This window comes from Carcharhinus amblyrhynchos, chromosome 27, assembly GCF_965287045.1.
Source record: "Carcharhinus amblyrhynchos chromosome 27, sCarAmb.v2.hapA, whole genome shotgun sequence".
Classification (NCBI taxonomy): Eukaryota; Metazoa; Chordata; class Chondrichthyes; order Carcharhiniformes; family Carcharhinidae; genus Carcharhinus; species Carcharhinus amblyrhynchos.
This window is the reverse complement of record NC_137350.1, coordinates 34021947-34039670: the sequence shown is the minus strand read 5'-3', so window position 1 is coordinate 34039670 and position 17724 is coordinate 34021947. Positions and strand designations below refer to the sequence as shown.

The window sequence follows — 17724 nt, the reverse complement described above, 5'->3', positions numbered from 1 at the left end:
CTGTATGTTCTTTCAGAATACCAGCCTTCCCCTCTTCCCATTATGAGGAGGCATGGTGGCACAGTGGTTAGCACTGCTGCCTCACAGCGCCAGGGATCTGGGTTCGATTCCTGGCTTGTCTGCGCAGAGTCTGCACATTCTCCCCATGATGTGGAGATGCCGGCGTTAGACTGGGGGCAAACACAGTAAGAAGTCTCACAACACCAGGTTAAAGCCCAACAGGTTTATTTGGTGGCATAAGCCACTAGCTTTCGGAGCGCCGCTCCTTCGTCAGATAACTTGACTTTGACTTTAACCTGGTGCTGTGAGACTTCTTACTGCATTCTCCCCTTGTCAGCGTAGGTTTCCTCTGGGTGCTCCAGTTCCCTCAAACAGTCCGAAAGACGTGCTAGTTAGTTGCATTGGCCATGCTAAATTCTCCCTCAGTGTACACGAACAGGCGCTGGAGTGTAGTGTAATTTCATTAAAGTGATAATAGCTGATAAGCTTTAAACTTGACTATATCCAACTGCTTAATTGATTCCAGTGTCATAGTCCTGCCCTCATACACCATTCTGCTGACATGCTCCATCTGTTTGTTGGCCTCTGTGTAAAGAATGACTTGCTGATGTCTGATTAATCGCATTCTCCAAAACCCTAAACCTGTTTCCTGTGTCCAGCTGTTCCAGCATAATTTTCAATAAACCTATACAATATCCATTAACTTATATACATGCTTATGGGTACAGTATGCACCCATTCATTAATGTCTGCACCGACACAACACAAAGAGCTGAGCACTTACTTCCTTGATATGTAGAAAATCTTTGGACTCGAAGGAAATGGCCATGCCTTGCACTGGGACATCATCGTTCTGGGTGGGATTGTAGCCAACATTTGTTCGAACAGCAAATGCAACAGGCTTGGTCTAAAATGAAATAGAATCCAGTGAAGGCTGTGATAATGTCCTATGTTCTGGTCAATTAACACATAAAAATGGTTTGAAAAAGGATTGGAATTCAGGGCAACATGGCAACTCACACATTACAATGATAGAGCATCTGTGATTACCCACAATGCTGAGTTGGCAACCTTAACTCTGGGCAACGTCCAGCTGAAGGTCGAGATGCAAAAAGGAAGCAAGTTTAGCACAGTAAATCCCCCTCTTAAGCTGCCCCACTTCAAATCATTCCATTTTAAATGCTGGAGCGGTGACAGTCTAGTGGTATTATTGCCAGACTATTAATCCAGAAACTCAGCTAATGTCCTGGGAACCCGGGGACACAGCAGATGGTGAATCCAATAAAAAATTTCTGAAATTAAGAATCTATTGGTAACCATCATCAATGGTTGGAAAATCCCATCTGGCTCACTAATGTCCTTTAGGGAAGGAAATCTGCTGTTCTTACCTGGTCTGGCCTACATGTGACACCAGAGACACAGAAACGTGGTTGACTCTTAACTGCCCTCCAAGGGCAACCAGGGATGGGCAATAAATGCTGGATAGCCAGTGAACACCCATTCCCAAAAATGAATTTTAGAAAAATGTAAAAAACTTTAAAAGCTGGCTTTCCCAGCGATGCCCAAATCCCCTAAATAAACTGGAACAAACTCTGAATGTGCGCAAACCGTTCCTGATTTGCGTTTTCAGTTTTGATTTAGTGATGTTTTGTGTTGCCATTGTGCTTTGCTTTATATCGACAGGACATTGAGTCCCATGGGCCGATTGTCACCATTTTCACAGGAATCGAGACGTCCATTCGAAGAACAAAGAACAAAGAAAATTACAGCACAGGAACACACTCTTCGCCTGCTCCCCCTCCCCCCACTGAAGCCCGCACTGACCATGCTGCCCGATTGAACATTCATGCCAGAGGGAACTGTGATATTTTTCGAAAAAGCCCTGAAGCAGAGTTCTCAACAAACAGTATCCAAATCAGTGGTGCATTATTTTTCGGCAAGAAATTGAAACCCGGGCCACTCACTCCTGTGTGGAAAGATCCATTTCTTCACTCATTTGAGTTTCGGAGTCCAGGATGCACCTGCAGTGGAACTTTACACCAGGAGAGGTGGTGAGGCAATTTTATAGCATGTGAGAGAAAGTCTTTACTACTGTATTCCGGGGAAACTGCTTTCCTTGCCTCAGGGCTTGCTTGGGTGCACTACCCTTCAGGAGGCTGACTCTGTAATTTTCTGATTATTGGAGCTCCATGTCTGGCTGTTGTTCTGCTCTGCAGGTGGGGCACAGAGGCCAATCTAAAGCCAGCAAGAGAGCCCAGCATTGAAATGCCGATTACCCATAGTCTCTCCACCCCTGAAAAGGTCAAACACCAGTGACTGACCAGACTGGGAGAAAGTTCTTTTGGGAAGGCACTGAGAGATTTTGTTGGGAATGTGAGGTAATGCATTTTGGAAGGTCTAATACAGATAGGAAATATACAGTGTATGGCAGAACCCTTAAGAGTATTGATCGGCAAAGGGACCTGGGTATACTGGTATACGCTGAAAGTGGCAACGCAGGTGGAGAAGATAGTCAAGAAGGCATATGGCCGGGGCATCAAGATTAAAATTTGGCAAGTTATGTTGCAGCTTTGTAGAATCTTAGTTAGGCCGCTTAATGTTCAATTCTGGTCACCACACGACCAGAAGGATGTGGAAGTTTTGGGAAGGATACAGAAAAGATTTGCCAGGATGTTGCCTGACATGTAGGACATTAGCTATGAGGAAAGGTTGGAGAACCTTGGTTTTTTTCTCACTGGAATGACGGAGGTTGAGGGGCGGCCTGGTAGAAGTCTTCAAGATTATGAGGGGCATGGACAGAGCAGATAGTCAGAAGCTTTTTCCCAGGGTGGAAGAGTCAATTACTAGAGGGCATAGGTTTAAGTTGCGAGGGGCAAGATTTAAAGGAGATATATGAGGCAAGTTCTTTTACACAGAGTGGTGGGAGCCTGGAACTCGCTGCCGGGGCAGGTAGTGGAAGTGGATACGATGGTGAGTTTTAAGGGGTGTCTTGACAAATACATGAATAGGATGAGAATAGAAGGATATGGTCCCCTGAAGGGTAGGTAGTTTTGGTTGAGTTGGGCAGCATGGTCGTTGCAGACCTGGAGGGCCTATTTGCTGTGCTGTAATTTTCTTTGTGCTTTTATGTGCAGAGGCAGAAGTCGAGGAGGTGAAGAGAGTGCAAAAACTTCCAAACAGCTTGTCCAACCAAACCTCCAGGCAATACCTGCTCCACTTGTGGCAGAGAGTGCAGCTGGCACATTGGACTTATCAGCAATCTCAGGATCCATTGGGCTGGATTGGAAGCAAGCCACACCCAACAGTCCAACCTGACCAACGGTCAAAGGAGACACTGGTAGAGGGGTATTGTTGCTGGACTAGTAATCCAGAGACTCAGGATAATGTTCCGGGACATGGGTTCAAATCCCATCACTAGATAGTGAAATTTGAATACAATGAAAATCTGGAATTAAAAGTCTAATGACTTTCAGTCTAATTTAATAAAAGTCTAATTTGCTGTAAAATCCCCCATCTTGTTCAGTAATGCAATTTAGGGAAGGAAATTTCCTATCCCGACCTGGCCCATGTGTGACTCCTTACCCACAGCAATGGGGTTGTCTCTTAACTACCCTCTGAAATGGCCTAACAAGCCACTCGACTCAAGGGCAACTAGAGATGGACAACAAAATGTTAGCCTTGCCCAGGGATACCCACATCCCATGGATGAATAATTAGAGAGAGTGGTGAGAGTTACCTAAATAGAATTTATACAATACTTATTTGATATGTTGTAATTTGTTTTATTTGAAAGTTATTTCAGCGAGGAATGCACAGTATATGCACATGTACCATTAGGTGTTTCAGTTAATATGGTTTCACCAAATTTGGAAGAAACCTACTCCAGTTTAAATATAGGGTCTTATGAAACCCTATGATTCACTTAAAGTTGTTTCACTAAAGTCACGATTTTCTGTAGAATACAACTTCAAGTGAGGACATTTGAAAAATTGTTCATGGGATGTAGGCGTTACTGGCTGGGCCAGTATTTACTGCCCATCCCTGAGGGCATTTAAGGTCAACCACATTGCTGTGGGTCTGGAGTCACATGTAGGTCAGACCAGGTAAAGATAGCAGATTTCCTTCCCTAAAGGACATTAGTGAGCCAGATGATTTTTTCTGATGATCGACAATGGTTTCATGGTCATCAGTAGATTCCTAATTCCAGAATTTTTTTTTATTGAATTCAAATTTCACCATGTGCTGTGGTGGGATTTGAATCCAGGTCCCCAGAGCATTGCCCTGGATTACTGTACCAAGTTGTACCAAGTATTGTGTTCCTGCACACACTAGCAATTGAGACCTTGGATTGAAGGAAAATGTCCTTGAATCTACTTGATTTGATATTATTTGAATAGCAACACTATCACCTTCCTATCACATCACCGACTGTGGTCTAAACCAACCCAATGGCGTGTTTTGTTATTTCTTTCAATGGGACTGGAGCCTGTCTCAAATTTTATTACAAAATGTCAGCTCATATCTCCAAATCCATCAGGGTTTTATGTCAATCCCATCATCCTATTTGGCTTAATCGACTTTAGACCACATCATCACATTCAGTATCTTTGACTCAAAATCGTTCCTGTCAAACTGTTTCAGCTATTGACGATTCTTGTCTGAAAAAAATCTTTCCTTTCGCTTCCCCCCTCAATCTTTTTGCATTGGAAGTTGAGTGATGCCATTGCTGGGGAATGGACAATCCTCAGCACCAGGTGCTCCAAGGTCAGGTATAATCCAGCCAGGAGTAAAACATGGACCCCTCTACCCCACCAAAATCAGACGTGCGCCCTTCTCCTGCGATATCTGATCGACATTGTCAATTAATATCTTAGCAAGAAAACAACAAGGTCTTCCATCATATTTGGTCAGCAGCATAGAATCATAGAACCCCTACATTGCAGAAGGAGGCCATACAGCCCATTGAACCTGCACTGACAGCAACCTCACCCGATCCCTGTAACCCCAAGTATTTTCCCTGCTAATACCAACTGATACTTAGGGGCAATTAGGCATGGCCAATCAACCTAATCAGCACATCTTTGGACTACGGGAAGAATCCAATGCGGAGAACATGCAAACTCGACACAGACAGTAACTCAAGGCAGGAATTGGTCTCTGGTGCTGTGAAGCGGCAGTGCTAATCACTGTGTGCGGAGATCTAGAAATTCCAGAAAATTTAACAGATTTGTAAGCAAAGTTGCAGCAGGTTGAATGAAAGGGACAGTAATAACATGGATACAAAATTCACTTGATGACTGAAAACAGTTATGGTTAATGTTGGGGCAGCACGGTGGCACAGTGGTTAGCACTGATGCCTCACAGCCCCAGGGACTCAGGTTCAATTCCCGGCTTGGGTCACTGTCTGTGTGGAGTTTGCACATTGTCCTCGTGTCTGCGTGGGTTTCCTCCGGGTGCTCCGGTTTCCTCCCACAGCCCAAATATGTGCAGGTTAGGTACATTGGCCGTGATAAATTGCCCCTTAGTGTCAGGGAGTTGGTAGGGTTAATCGGTTGGGTTATGCAGACAGGGGCTGGGTGGGATTGTGGTCAGTGCAGACTTGAGGGGCTGAATGGCCTCGTTCTGCACTGTAGGGATTCTATGATTCTAATGGATGTTTTCCTGACTGGAGGAAAGTTTATAGTGGAGTTTCCCAGAGGTCAGTGTTGGGATCTTTGCCCTCCCTGATATAGATTAATGACCTATACTGTAGTGTACTAGGCACCATTTCAAACTTTGCCGATGATGTGAAACCTGGAAGTATTATAAACTGTGAGGAGGACAGTGCAAAAGGACATCGCGAGGTTGCTGGAATGGACGGACAGGTGGCAGAAGAAATTCAATGTAGAGAAGAATGCAAGTGATTCATTCTGGTGGGAAGAACAATTTAAAGTAAAGGGTAAAAGTCTAAAGTGGTACAGAAGCTGCAGGATCAGGGGCAGCACAGTGGCGCAATGGTTAGCACTGCTGCCTCACAGCACTAGGGACTCGGGTTTGATTCCAGCCTTGGGTCACTGTCTGTGTGGAGTTTGCACGTTCTCCCAGTGTCTGCGTGGGTTTCCTCTGGATGCTCTGGTTTCTTCCCACGTTCCAAAGATGTGCAGGTTAGGTCAATTTGCCATACTAAATTGACCCTAATGTCAGGGGAACTAGCAGGGTAAATATGTGGGGTTACGGGAATAGGGCCTGGATGGGATTGTGGTTGGTGCAGACTCGATGGGCTGAGCGGCCTCCTTGTACACTGTAGGGATTCTATGATATATGTACCCAACTCATCAAAGGTGGCGGGACAAGTTGAGTATTTGCACTCTGTATCCAAGGTTTTATTAATAAGGATATAGAGTGAAAAAAAATGTTGTTATGCTAAACACGTATTAAGAACTGGTTTGGCCTCAGCTGGAGTACTGTGTCCAGTTCTGGGCTTCAGGAAAGATGTGAAGGCATTGGAGAGGGTGCAGAAAAGATTGAGTAGAATGGCTCCAGGGATGAGGAAATGAAGATAGGTTAAAGAGGTTGGAAAAAAGATGACAGGAGATTTGATAGAGACATCCATTCATTATTCTGAGCGGGTCTGGACAGAGTAGATAGGGAGAAGTGTATCGACTGATAAATGAAGGAAAGTTGTGTAGGTGCAGGCTAATAAGAAAAATCATTGTGATAGTTCAATAATAATTTCAGTGAGAACAGTCTTGGGCCCAATTTTAACTCTGCATAAATTAAAGGGTTTTGGAGGAGTTAAAATCATGCCCAAAATGTTAATCCCATTAGTCTCGGTTAGATTTGAACCACAGTCCCAGAGATGAATGGCCTCTGTCTAAAAATCATGTTGCTAATTATCCTCTCTCGTCATGCAGCTTTGGTGTAGCTGGAAGTAACGTTCACATCCTCCCTCTTGTTAAGTGCTGCGATTGAGTCAGCAAATATACAGATGACTTTAAACTCCCCTGTTACATCTAGAAAATCCACTTCTGAGAGATGGGACCATTATAATTAAGTTTTTTTTTTACTTCACTTGTGGAGCCAGGGGAAGGTGTGAAGAAAGTTATTGTCTCGCTTACTCCTACAATCTTCCAAGTATATTTTTAAAATTACACATATATTTTTTACATATGTTTTTGTGTGTTAATAAAGGTAAAACGATTATAAAAGAGAAAATGCTGAAAAATCTCAGTGGGTCTGGCAGCATCTGTATAGAGAGAAAAGAGCTGACATTTTGAGTCCAGACGACCCTCTGTCAAAGCTAGAAGGCTTAGAAAGCAGGAGATATTTATACTGCAGGGACAGGGAATGAAAGATGACCCTGCAGTATAAATATCTCCCATTTTCTATGCTTTTTAGCTTTGACAAAGGGTCGTCTGGACACAAAACGTCAGCTCTTTTCTCTCCTTACAGATGCTGCCAGACCTGCTGAGATTTTCCAGCACTTTCTCTTTTGGTTTCAGATTCCAGCATCCGCAGTAATTTGCTTTTATCCAGTTGTTAAACAATTACATTTACTTTGTTACTTGGTGACGAGGAGTCTGGCTAGACTCCCGACTAGAAGATCAGATCTTTTGGATGGCGATACAGTGCACTAAGAGGCTGAACTCTGGGGGAAACCCTATTTTGCTCGAATCATCGTCCTGGCATCGCACTCACTTTAGGCCTTTAGCTGTTATTGTGCATTTAATTCCATAGGAGTGCTGGGGAACCACAAATCTTTGCTTTGAAGGAAATCTGGAAAGAGGAGATGGCGCGGGGGGAGGGGGGGTATTGAGGGTGTGTGAAGTGTTTACCTTCGCCTTCTCAAGTTGTGCCAAAGCCTGTCGCTCCGCTTCTTTGCGTAAGGCCTCCCGGTCCTCCTCGAGAGAGATGTCCGAGTCTGATGGACGGCTGGTGTAGGAGTCAGCTGAACCCTGAGAGGGAAAACAAGGAAAAGAAGGGAACAAATTTCAATTCATTGCTGGAGTCAAGATTCCTCCTGTTTTACTATATTGAGATCGGCACTGGCAAGATTCCCATACAAAGAACAAAGGAAATTACAGCACAGGAACAGGCCCTCTGGCCCTCCAAGCCTGCACCGACCACGTTGCCCGACTGAACTAAAACCCCCTACCCTTCCGGGGACCATATCCCTCTATTCACATCCCATTTATGTACATGCCCAGATGTCCACTAAAACTCACTATCATCTCTGCTTCCCCTACCTCCCCTGACAGCAAGTTCCAGGCACCCACCATCCTCTGTGTAAAAAGCCTCGTACATCTCCTTTAAATCTTGCCCTCGCATCTTAAACCTTTGCCCCCTAGTAATTGACTCTTCCACCCTTGGAAAAAGCTTCTGACTATCCACTCTATCCATGCCCCTCATAATCTTGTAGACTTCTATCAGGTCGCCCCTCAACCTTTGTCGTTCCAGTGAGAACAAACCAAGTTTCTCCAACCTCTCCTCATAGCTAATGCCCTCCATACCAGGCAACATCCTGGTAAATCTCTTCTGTGCCCTCTCAAAAATACTTCAGATTTTTTTGTATTTTAATACAAATCTAATTCTAAATCAAATTTAATTCCATAACTTACACAGGGTCACATAATTGTCATAATTTTTGAAAAGTTACTGAGAAATTGATAACTGGAACATTTTAGGATAGATAACCATAAAGTCATACAGCATTGGAGAGACGATTTGAAAGATCTGTCCAACTAGTCTCGTTCCCCTGCTCTTTCTAGATAGAGTTGTAATTTCTTTACCTTTTTCTGTGTCCAATTCCCTTTTCAAAGTTATTGTTGAATCATACAATCCCTACAGTGCGAGAGGCCATTTGACCCATTGGGACCTAGTATCTTACCCAGTCCCTCTTCCCTGTCCTACAGCCCACACATTTATCATGACTAATCCATCTAACCTACACATCTTGGGCCCCTAAGGAAGAATTTAGCATGGCCCTTTCCACCTAACCTGCACATCTTTGGGGTGTGGGAGCAAACCTACACAGACATGGGGAGAATGTACAGACTCCACAAAAACAGTGACCCAAAGCTAGAATTGAACCTGGGCCCTTGGCTCTGTGAGGCAGCAGTGCTAACAACTATGCCACCATGTTGCCTGGCTTTCAACACCCTTTTCCAACAGCTGGAATTAGAGATAAAGAGGTGGGTAGTATTCAAGTGCTTTTTAAAATGGGCTTTTGACTGGGCTCCCCACTATGGACAGCACAGTGGCACAGTGGTTAGCACTGCTGTCTCACAGCGCTGGGGACCTGGGTTCGATTCCTGGCTTGGGTCACTGTCTGTGTGGAGATTGCACATTCTCCCCGTGTCTGTGTGGGTTTCCTCCGAGTGCTCTGATTTCCTCCTACAGTCCAAACATGTTAGGTGGATTGGCTACGCTAAATTGCTCCTTAGTGTTAGGGGGACTAGCCAGGGGGCATGTGGTCATGCATGGGGTTATGAGGATAGGGCCTGGGTGAGAGTGTGGTCGGTGCAGACAAAATGGGTCGAATGGCCTCCTTCTGTACTGTAAGATCCCATGATATGGGAGAATGACCTGCCACTAGAGCTGCACTGCCCACTTACTGCAGCAAGCCTGCCAAAAGCTTCATCCGTGACAGAGAGACCGGACAGCTGCCAGCACTAAAAACCTGATACACTGCATAGTGCAGACAGGTTTGATTTAAACTAGCTCCAACCACAGGTCACTTCTATGTAATTCTGCACTTAGTATTTTAATCAGAGGCATTAACTCACAGACTACTGCCCGCCACCGGAGACTCAAGACCATTTTTGTAAATCATTTGTGTGAGAATTCTTGTCTTTAGCGCTTTGATTTTGAACATTTGATATTGTGTGGGGGAATTCTAACTCCCTCTGCTGAACGGAATACCAGACAAAACAGGAGCTAAAATTCATCTTATTGTTCGTTTCCTGGCCAATGGCTATTTTAGGAATATCAAGAACAGCAGGAGTCCATTGAATTACAGAAACTAGAAGCAGCAGTAGGCCATTTGGCCCTCTGAGCCTGCTGCGCCATTCATTTTGATTATGGCTGATCATCAAATTTAATATCCTGATCCTGCCTTCCTCCCATAGCCTTTAATCCCTTTAACCCCTAGAGCTATATCTTATTTCTTCTTGAACTCAGACAACGTTTTGGCCTCAGCTACTTTTAGTGGTAGTGAATTCCATACATTCACCACTTACTGGGTGAAGAAATTTCTCCTCACCTCAGTTCTAAACAGTTTACCCCTTATCCTCAAACTATGACCCCTCATTTTGGACTCCCCCACCAGTGGGAACATTCTGATTCCACCCTGTCTAAGCCTGTTAGAAGTTTTTAAGTTTCCCTCTCACTCTTCTAAACTCCAGTGAGTATAATCCTAACCAACTTAGTCTCTCCTCATACCACAGAGCTTCCATCCCAGGAATCAGCCTGGTAAATCTTCGCTACGCTCCCTCTATAGCAAGGACATCTTTCCTCACATAAAGAACTAAAACTGCACACAATACTCCATGTGTGGCCTCACCTATGCCCTACACAACACAATTGTAGTAAAACATCCCTATTCCTACACCCAAATCCTCTTGCTATCAAAGCCAACATGCCATTTCCCTTCTTTACTGCCTGATGTACCTCAGAGCCATTCAGCTCCTCAGCCACCACCACCATTCAATTAGATCGTGGCCTTGCTCCCTTTCCCTTGATATTCTTCTGAGCAAAAAAAAACACATTGCTCTTGGCCTTGACAGGTGCGACAATCTCAGCATTCACACCGTCATGTGGGGAGGGAGCTCCAGATTCCCACATACCCTTCAGGAAACTTTCAGTTCTGAGCAGCATTGCTGTAATTCTTTCAACATTTAATCAAGTGAATCAGATCACCCCTCAATCCTCTATACTCAAGGGGTAAGATAAGTCATGGTTGCACGAATGGCCTTATTCAGCAGAGAGCCTCAATGAAATGCGAGCAGGGTTCCATTATTTACGTATGACACCAGATACTATCTTAACTGCCTGTGGGGCAGGACACCTGCCACATAAATCCAGCCGACATTAAGTGGAATTCCTGCAGAGTAAGTTTACCTTTGTGGGGACGCAGGTGAAGGAGTGAGGCCATTTGAACCCCTGGGTTGCAGTTCAGTAAAGGAGGCATAAGTTCTGCTTCTTCATAAACTACCTTTATTTCTTTTATCCAACTCCACATACAATTCTCCAACAACAGGCAGTGCCACCTCTGGCCCTTTCATAAATCAGTGACTTCTACTGAATAACTGACATCAAGTTAGGACATTATTGAAAGATCTGTTAACGCATTCCTAACAGGGACCACCTTTCAGAATCCAAAATCAGGCGCATTAGTGAAAAGTATAGGAACAGGAGGATGCCATTCAGCTATCCAATTTGTGGTCGTGAGGAGCAACACCCCAGCGTCCTGGCTAATACTTGCTTTTCAACATCATTAACAAGGATCTGATTATCATATTGCTGGTGGGATCTTGCTGTGTACAAAATGGCTGCCTGCATTTCCTACGACAATAATTACGCTTTAAAAAGTAACCCTGTGGCTATAAAGCCACATTAGATATCCTGTGGTCATGAAGAGCACTATATAAATGCAAGCTATTTCTTTACCACCACCTCAGTCACATCAGTCCAAATGTGTGCGGGTTTAAGGTTGATTCGCCATGCCAAATTGATCTGGTGTCAGGGTGATTAGTGGGGTAAATATGTGAGGTTACAGGAAAAGGGCCTGGGTGGGATTGTGGTCAATGCAGACTCGATGGGCCGAATGGCCTCCTTCTGCACTGTAGGGATTCTATGATCTACATCGGTAGCAACTGACTCCAGGGCTGGAGTTCTCCAACCTCGCCTGCGGCTAGGATTCTCCACTCCTGCCGCTGTGATCGGAGTTTTGGCTGAGCATCAGATTCCCCGTTCTCATTGACAGCGGAGAATTCTGACCCATAGCTCTGTCCTCTCACCAATCACCATAACAAATCCACCAGACGGAACAGGTGTATTCTTTCTATCAAAATCTCCTGGGGCAAAGCCATTAAGTTGTAATTTTTATGAAAATACAGGCAGTTGCAGAATTCAAACTCCAAAATTCTGTGATAAATCCCAGGGCAAGTCATTCAGACTTTCAGCATTTTAAAATTGAATTCAAGGCAGAAAGACAGATTCTATAAACAGACCAGGCTATGTGTTAATCAAAATTTGGATCCTTTCTAATACAGGCTCTAAAAGGTAAAGTATTTCACTAGACTAATAATCACTCTTGATAATATGTTCTTAGTATAATGGGACATGCCAAACTGCAGCCTAATTGTTGCACTGTACAAATACATCAAAATCTCTTTGCGCTGCTTTATCCTAATTATAAAACCTTTAGTGGCTCTCCTTTCTGGGTACATGGACTTTCCATGAACTGTGTATCATAAAATTATAGAGTGCCTCCACTGCAGAAAGAGCCCATTCAGCCCATCGGGTCTGCACTGGCTCAGCATCTTACCAGGCCCACACCCTTGTAACCCCATATATTTACCCCATTAATCCCCCCTAGCCTACACATTATGGGCCACCAAGGGGCAGTTTAACGTGGCCGCCTAACCTGCACATCTTTGGACTGTGGGAGGAAACTAGACCACTCGGGGGAAACCCACGCATACAAGGGGAGAACATGCAAATTCCATACAGACAATGACCCGAGGCAGGAATTGAACCTGGGTCCCCGGCGCTGTGAGGCAGCAGTGCTAACCTTTGTGCCACCCCATGACATACATGTCTTTCTCTTTCTATCGAATTTATAACACCAATTCCATCTCATTCTTTGCATCAAATTGCATCTGCCACTAGTTTGCCCAGCCCGTTCATCTGCCCACCCCTTCCTTTGGTCTTTTACAATCTTCCTCTTGTGCAGAAACTCTCACCCCAATTTCTGTGCTGTCAAAGAGACCTCAGAATTGTGCTCTGATATCAATGCTCAGATTGTGTGTGTAAATCTATCAAGGACAAATGTCGACTTCCGCCAATCCCTGGTGTGCACTAATCTTTGCCTTTCTCTAATGCCAGAAAGATCCATTAAGTTTTAAGTTTTATTTATTAGTGTCACAAGTAGGCTTACATTAACACTGCAATGAAGTTATCATGAAAATCCCCAAGTTGCCACATCTTGGCGCTTGTTCAAGTACACTGAGGGAGAATTTAGCATGGCCAATCCACCTAACATGCATATCTTTGGACTGTGGGAGGAAACCAGAGCACTCGGAGGAAACCCATGCAGACATGGGGAGAGCATGCTGACTCCGAACAGACAGTGACCCAACTGGTAATCAAACCCAGGTCCCTGGCACTGTGAGGCAGCTCTGCTAACCACTGTGCCAATAACCTTTTCTTTCTTGTTGTTCAACAACTTTCTAAGCATGCTGTTATATTTCCATATAGCTCTCAAGTTGCAAGCTGCTTCCTTTTAGACACCTGATTGAATATCTTCTGCAAATCCATATTGATTTATCTCAGATGCATTCTCTTTATCTAGACAGTCACTTCTTGCAATCATCTTTATTAAATTTCCCTTTTAATACATTCACACAGGGTGTTCTTGATTATTCTGTGCATCGCTAATTCCCCTAATTGGAACAAATTAAGATCAGAGGAGTTAGGGCGGTAACTCCATTCTAAAAGAATTCTTTCATGTCGCAGGTGTAAATTTTCAGACATTAGGCGTCTTTTTCTCCTCATGCCCCAGATAATAAATTGCTTTACTTTCCCCAGTCTTCAAATCTATCAGCATTAACATTTCAAAGTGGTCAAACGGACGTTACCACATCTTTGAGTATCTCTGAATAGCGTCAACTTGTGAAGCTGAACAGGAAGTAGAAATAGATAAACATATCAACTATCCTCAGCCTTTTCTTTTTTCTAGGTGTAAAAGCCATTTTAAATTCACTTTTACTTGACTATGGGAAAGAGTAAGGCTGGAGAGCTAATTGGATAGTTCTTCCAAAGAGCTGGCACAAACATGATGGGCTGAATGGCTAATTACTGAGTTGTGTGATTCTTATTAGTGTATAAAGGTACAGATATCTACATTAAGGTATCTAGATAGTCACTTGATAGTACAGAGCTTTATCATAGAATCTCTACAATGCAGAAACTATTCAACCCATCAAGTCTGCACCAACTTTTCAATAAAGCATCAGCAGCCCACCCCTTCCCCATAACCCCATGCATTTACCCCACTAATCCCCCTAACCTACACATCTTGGGACACTAAGGGCCAATTTAGCATGGCTAGTCTGTCTAACTTTGGACTGAGTGTAAAGCTTTTTGCCTTGCTAAGGACTACACCGATAACCAATTTTAGGTTATCAGCTGGGCTCACAATGTAGTTCACATGTGTTAGAAGCTACCTGTATTTACACACAGGGCTCCATCCTTTACAGATAGAAGGAGCATGTCCACATATTGTGCCTTTTTTAACTAGACAAAAGCTTTGGGGACAGCCATCCCCTGGTTCATTGCCCAGGGCAAAGTCTTTACCAATCAGAATCCACCTGCTCACTTTGGACTTAAGCAAACATTTGGCAGTTAACTGTTTCCTGGTACATTCTCCATAACAATGTCTCTACTTGCCAACCAATCAGTGTTGTCTTCTTATGCAGTATAAATCGTTATTCCTTTAACAATTTGTACTCTTGTGAATCTGTCATGATAAGTGCATGATGAAAAGTTTTGACAGGATGATCGGTATTTTATAACCTCGCTCAGACGAGGCTCATAAAATCCCACCCAAGGGCAAGAATTCCGTTCTGTGAGCATCGCCCACCCAGATTCCGGGGCATAATTCTGGCTCATGCCTCTTTTTTTCAGCAATATTTACCTTCCTTAAGTTGTGACAAAAGCAAAACTTTCATCCAAAACACAAATAAAAATCCTGAGATCCCACTGTGACTGATTGGTCATTCTGTTATATTGATTGTACACAGCACAGAACCAGGCCATTTGGCCCAACTGGCCTGTGTCAATGTTTATCCTATCACAAGCCTCCTCCCGCTCACCGTCTCAGCAAATCCATTATTTTTCTTTCACCCTCTATGTTTATCTAGCTTTCTCTCAAATATATCTGTGTTTATCTGCTCAGCCACACCATATGGTAGCAAGTTCCTCATTCTAATTACTTTCAAATAGGTGGCATTGTGGTTAGCACTGCTGCCTCACAGCGTCAGAGACGTAGGTTCAATTCTGGCCTTGGGTCAATGTCTGTGCAGGATCTCCCCCTGTATCTGCATGGATTTCCTTCAGGTGCTCCAGTTTCCTCCCACACTCCAAAGATGTGTGGGTTAGGTTGATTGCTCATGCTAAATTGACCCTAGTGTCAGGGGGATCAGCAAGATAAATATGTACAGTTACAGGAGTAGGGCTGGATAGGATTGTGATTGGGGCAGACTCGATGGGCTGAATGGCCTCCTTCTGCAGTGTCAGGTTCTATGATTTATTCCATCAAACTATTTCACTGGCTTGGATGTCATCCCTCCAACCTTCTCTTTTCTAGAGAAAGAAGCCCCATCCTGTTCATCCTTTCCCAGAATCAGTGAAACTTATAGCAGCGAAGGAGGCTATTCTGCATTTGTCTCTGTGCTGGCTCATGGAACATTAGTGCTCCTGCTTGTCTGCATGTATACTGCACGTCGCACCAGCCTGGCAGGAAAAGAGATTCGGATATTGTTCAACATCCTTTAGATTGGTTTCACAGGTCGGCACAACATCTAGGGCCGAAGGGCCTGTACTGCGCTGTAATGTTCTATGTTCTCTGTTCCTAGATTGGGTTTTTGGCCACAGTCAAGACAGGGCCATGAATGTTCCTCCAGCTGAGAGCAGAGATTGAGATTTATACATTATTAATAGATTTCTATCACCTGCAGTAAAGTTTACATCTGTTACTGCATTGCCAGTGAGCGCTAGGAGGGCCTTTAAACAAGCAGCTGTCACTCTGATGGGGAATTTATATCTTTCTTGCTTTTGGTATGGAACAGTGTCAATTAAGGCACCGCAGGAGGCTATTCAGCCCCTCAAGTCCATGCCACCTCTCTGTAAGAAGTCTCATCACCAGGTTAAAGTCCAACAGGTTTATTTAGAATCATGAGCTTTCAGAACATTGCTCCTTCATCGGGTGAGTCACCTAATCTCACCTGATGAAGGAGCAGTGCTCCGAAAGCTCATGATTCCAAATAGACTTGTTGGGCTTTGACCTGGTGTTGTGAGGCTTCTTACTGTACCCACTCCAATCCCACGCCAGCATCTCCATTTAATGTTACAGTCATAACTAGGGCGTGAGGAAAGATCAACTTAATATGAGGTAGGTCCATTCAAAAGTCTGACAGCAGTAGGGAAGAAGCTGTTCTTGAGTCGGTTGGTATGTGACCTCAGTGGGATACATGGTTGGAACCTCGTCCACTCTGTATGTCACTGGTCTATTTCTACCCTGCCTTGCTTATATTAACACTGGAGATAAGAGAGGGTTCAATTCTGCTACAGCTGTAATGATAAAATGGTAACTAACGTATTTCTAGACACAAAGAAATGGTGTGGCGAGTAAGTTATTTAACACTCTAGCAACTGTACACCTGGTGTACTACTGTGGTAACCAATATGTTTTTTCTTCTAGAAGGGGGAGAGTTACCCAGGCACTTTGTACCAGGAGGTGGTACAAAGCCTTTACAAAGGGTCATCTGGACTCGCAACGTCAGCTCTTTTCTCTCTTTACAGATGCTCAACACCTGTTAAAACTTTCCAGCATTTTCTCATTTGGCACAGTGGTTAGCACTGTTGCCTCACAGCGCCAGGGACCCAGGTTCAATTCTAGCCTCGAGTGACTGTATATATAGAACATAGAGCACTACAGCACAAACAGGCCCTTCGGCCCACGAGTTGCACTGATCACATCAACACCTACCAATCCATAGACCTATCTATAACCCCCAATCCCACTAAATCCCATATACTCATCCAGAAGTCTTTTAAAAGACCCCAGCGAGTTCACCTCCACCACCACTGACGGCAGCCGATTCCATTCACTCACCACCCTCTGAGTGAAAAACTTACCCCTAACATCACTTCTGTACTTGCCTCGACGCACCTTAAATCTGTGTCCTCTCGTAGCGACCATTTCAACCTGGGGAAATAGCCTCTGAGAATCCACCCTATCTATTCCTCTCAACATCTTATAAACCTCTATCAGGTCGCCTCTCAACCTATAGAGTTTGCACATTTTCCCTGTGTCTCCGTGGGTTTCCTCTGGGTGCCCCAGTTTCCTTCCACACTCCAAAGATGTGCAGGTTAGGTGGATTGATCATGTTAAATTGCTCCTTAGTGTCCCAAGATGTGTAGATTAGGGAGGGATTAGCAGGGTAAGTATTTGGCATTACGGTTGTCGGACAGTCAGCGCAGTCATAATGGGCTGAATGGCCTCTATGAAATGCTGGAGTACAGAGACAGACCTTCTGCCCAGTCCACCTCTGAGCCACAGAGAACTTTGCCACCCTGGAATGAAAATCCCAGATTCCAGGACACCTTTTCCTGGGCTGGGTTTGTGGAGCTGGGAAATGACTTCAGTCTGCATTTCCTACCTGGGAATGAAAATTCAGGCCCATGTTCCAAGCAAGCCCCGACTTTTGGACTTCCCCAGGTGGAGCACTGCATGGACAGTGT

At 44.3% G+C, this 17724-nt stretch overlaps 1 protein-coding gene across 2 annotated transcripts in view; it reads right to left on the bottom strand.

Moving 5' to 3' along the window:
• The window catches only part of cacnb1 (calcium channel, voltage-dependent, beta 1 subunit), a 260012-nt gene that overhangs the window by 52716 nt on the left and 189572 nt on the right, over positions 1 to 17724 (bottom strand). For both annotated transcript variants that reach the window (XM_080213746.1, XM_080213747.1), the window contains exons 3-4: positions 7815 to 7934; positions 785 to 907 (exon numbers count right to left, since the gene is read on the bottom strand). In XM_080213746.1, coding sequence (XP_080069872.1) covers positions 785 to 907; positions 7815 to 7934 — 243 coding nt within the window. The remainder of the gene's footprint in view (positions 1 to 784; positions 908 to 7814; positions 7935 to 17724) is intronic.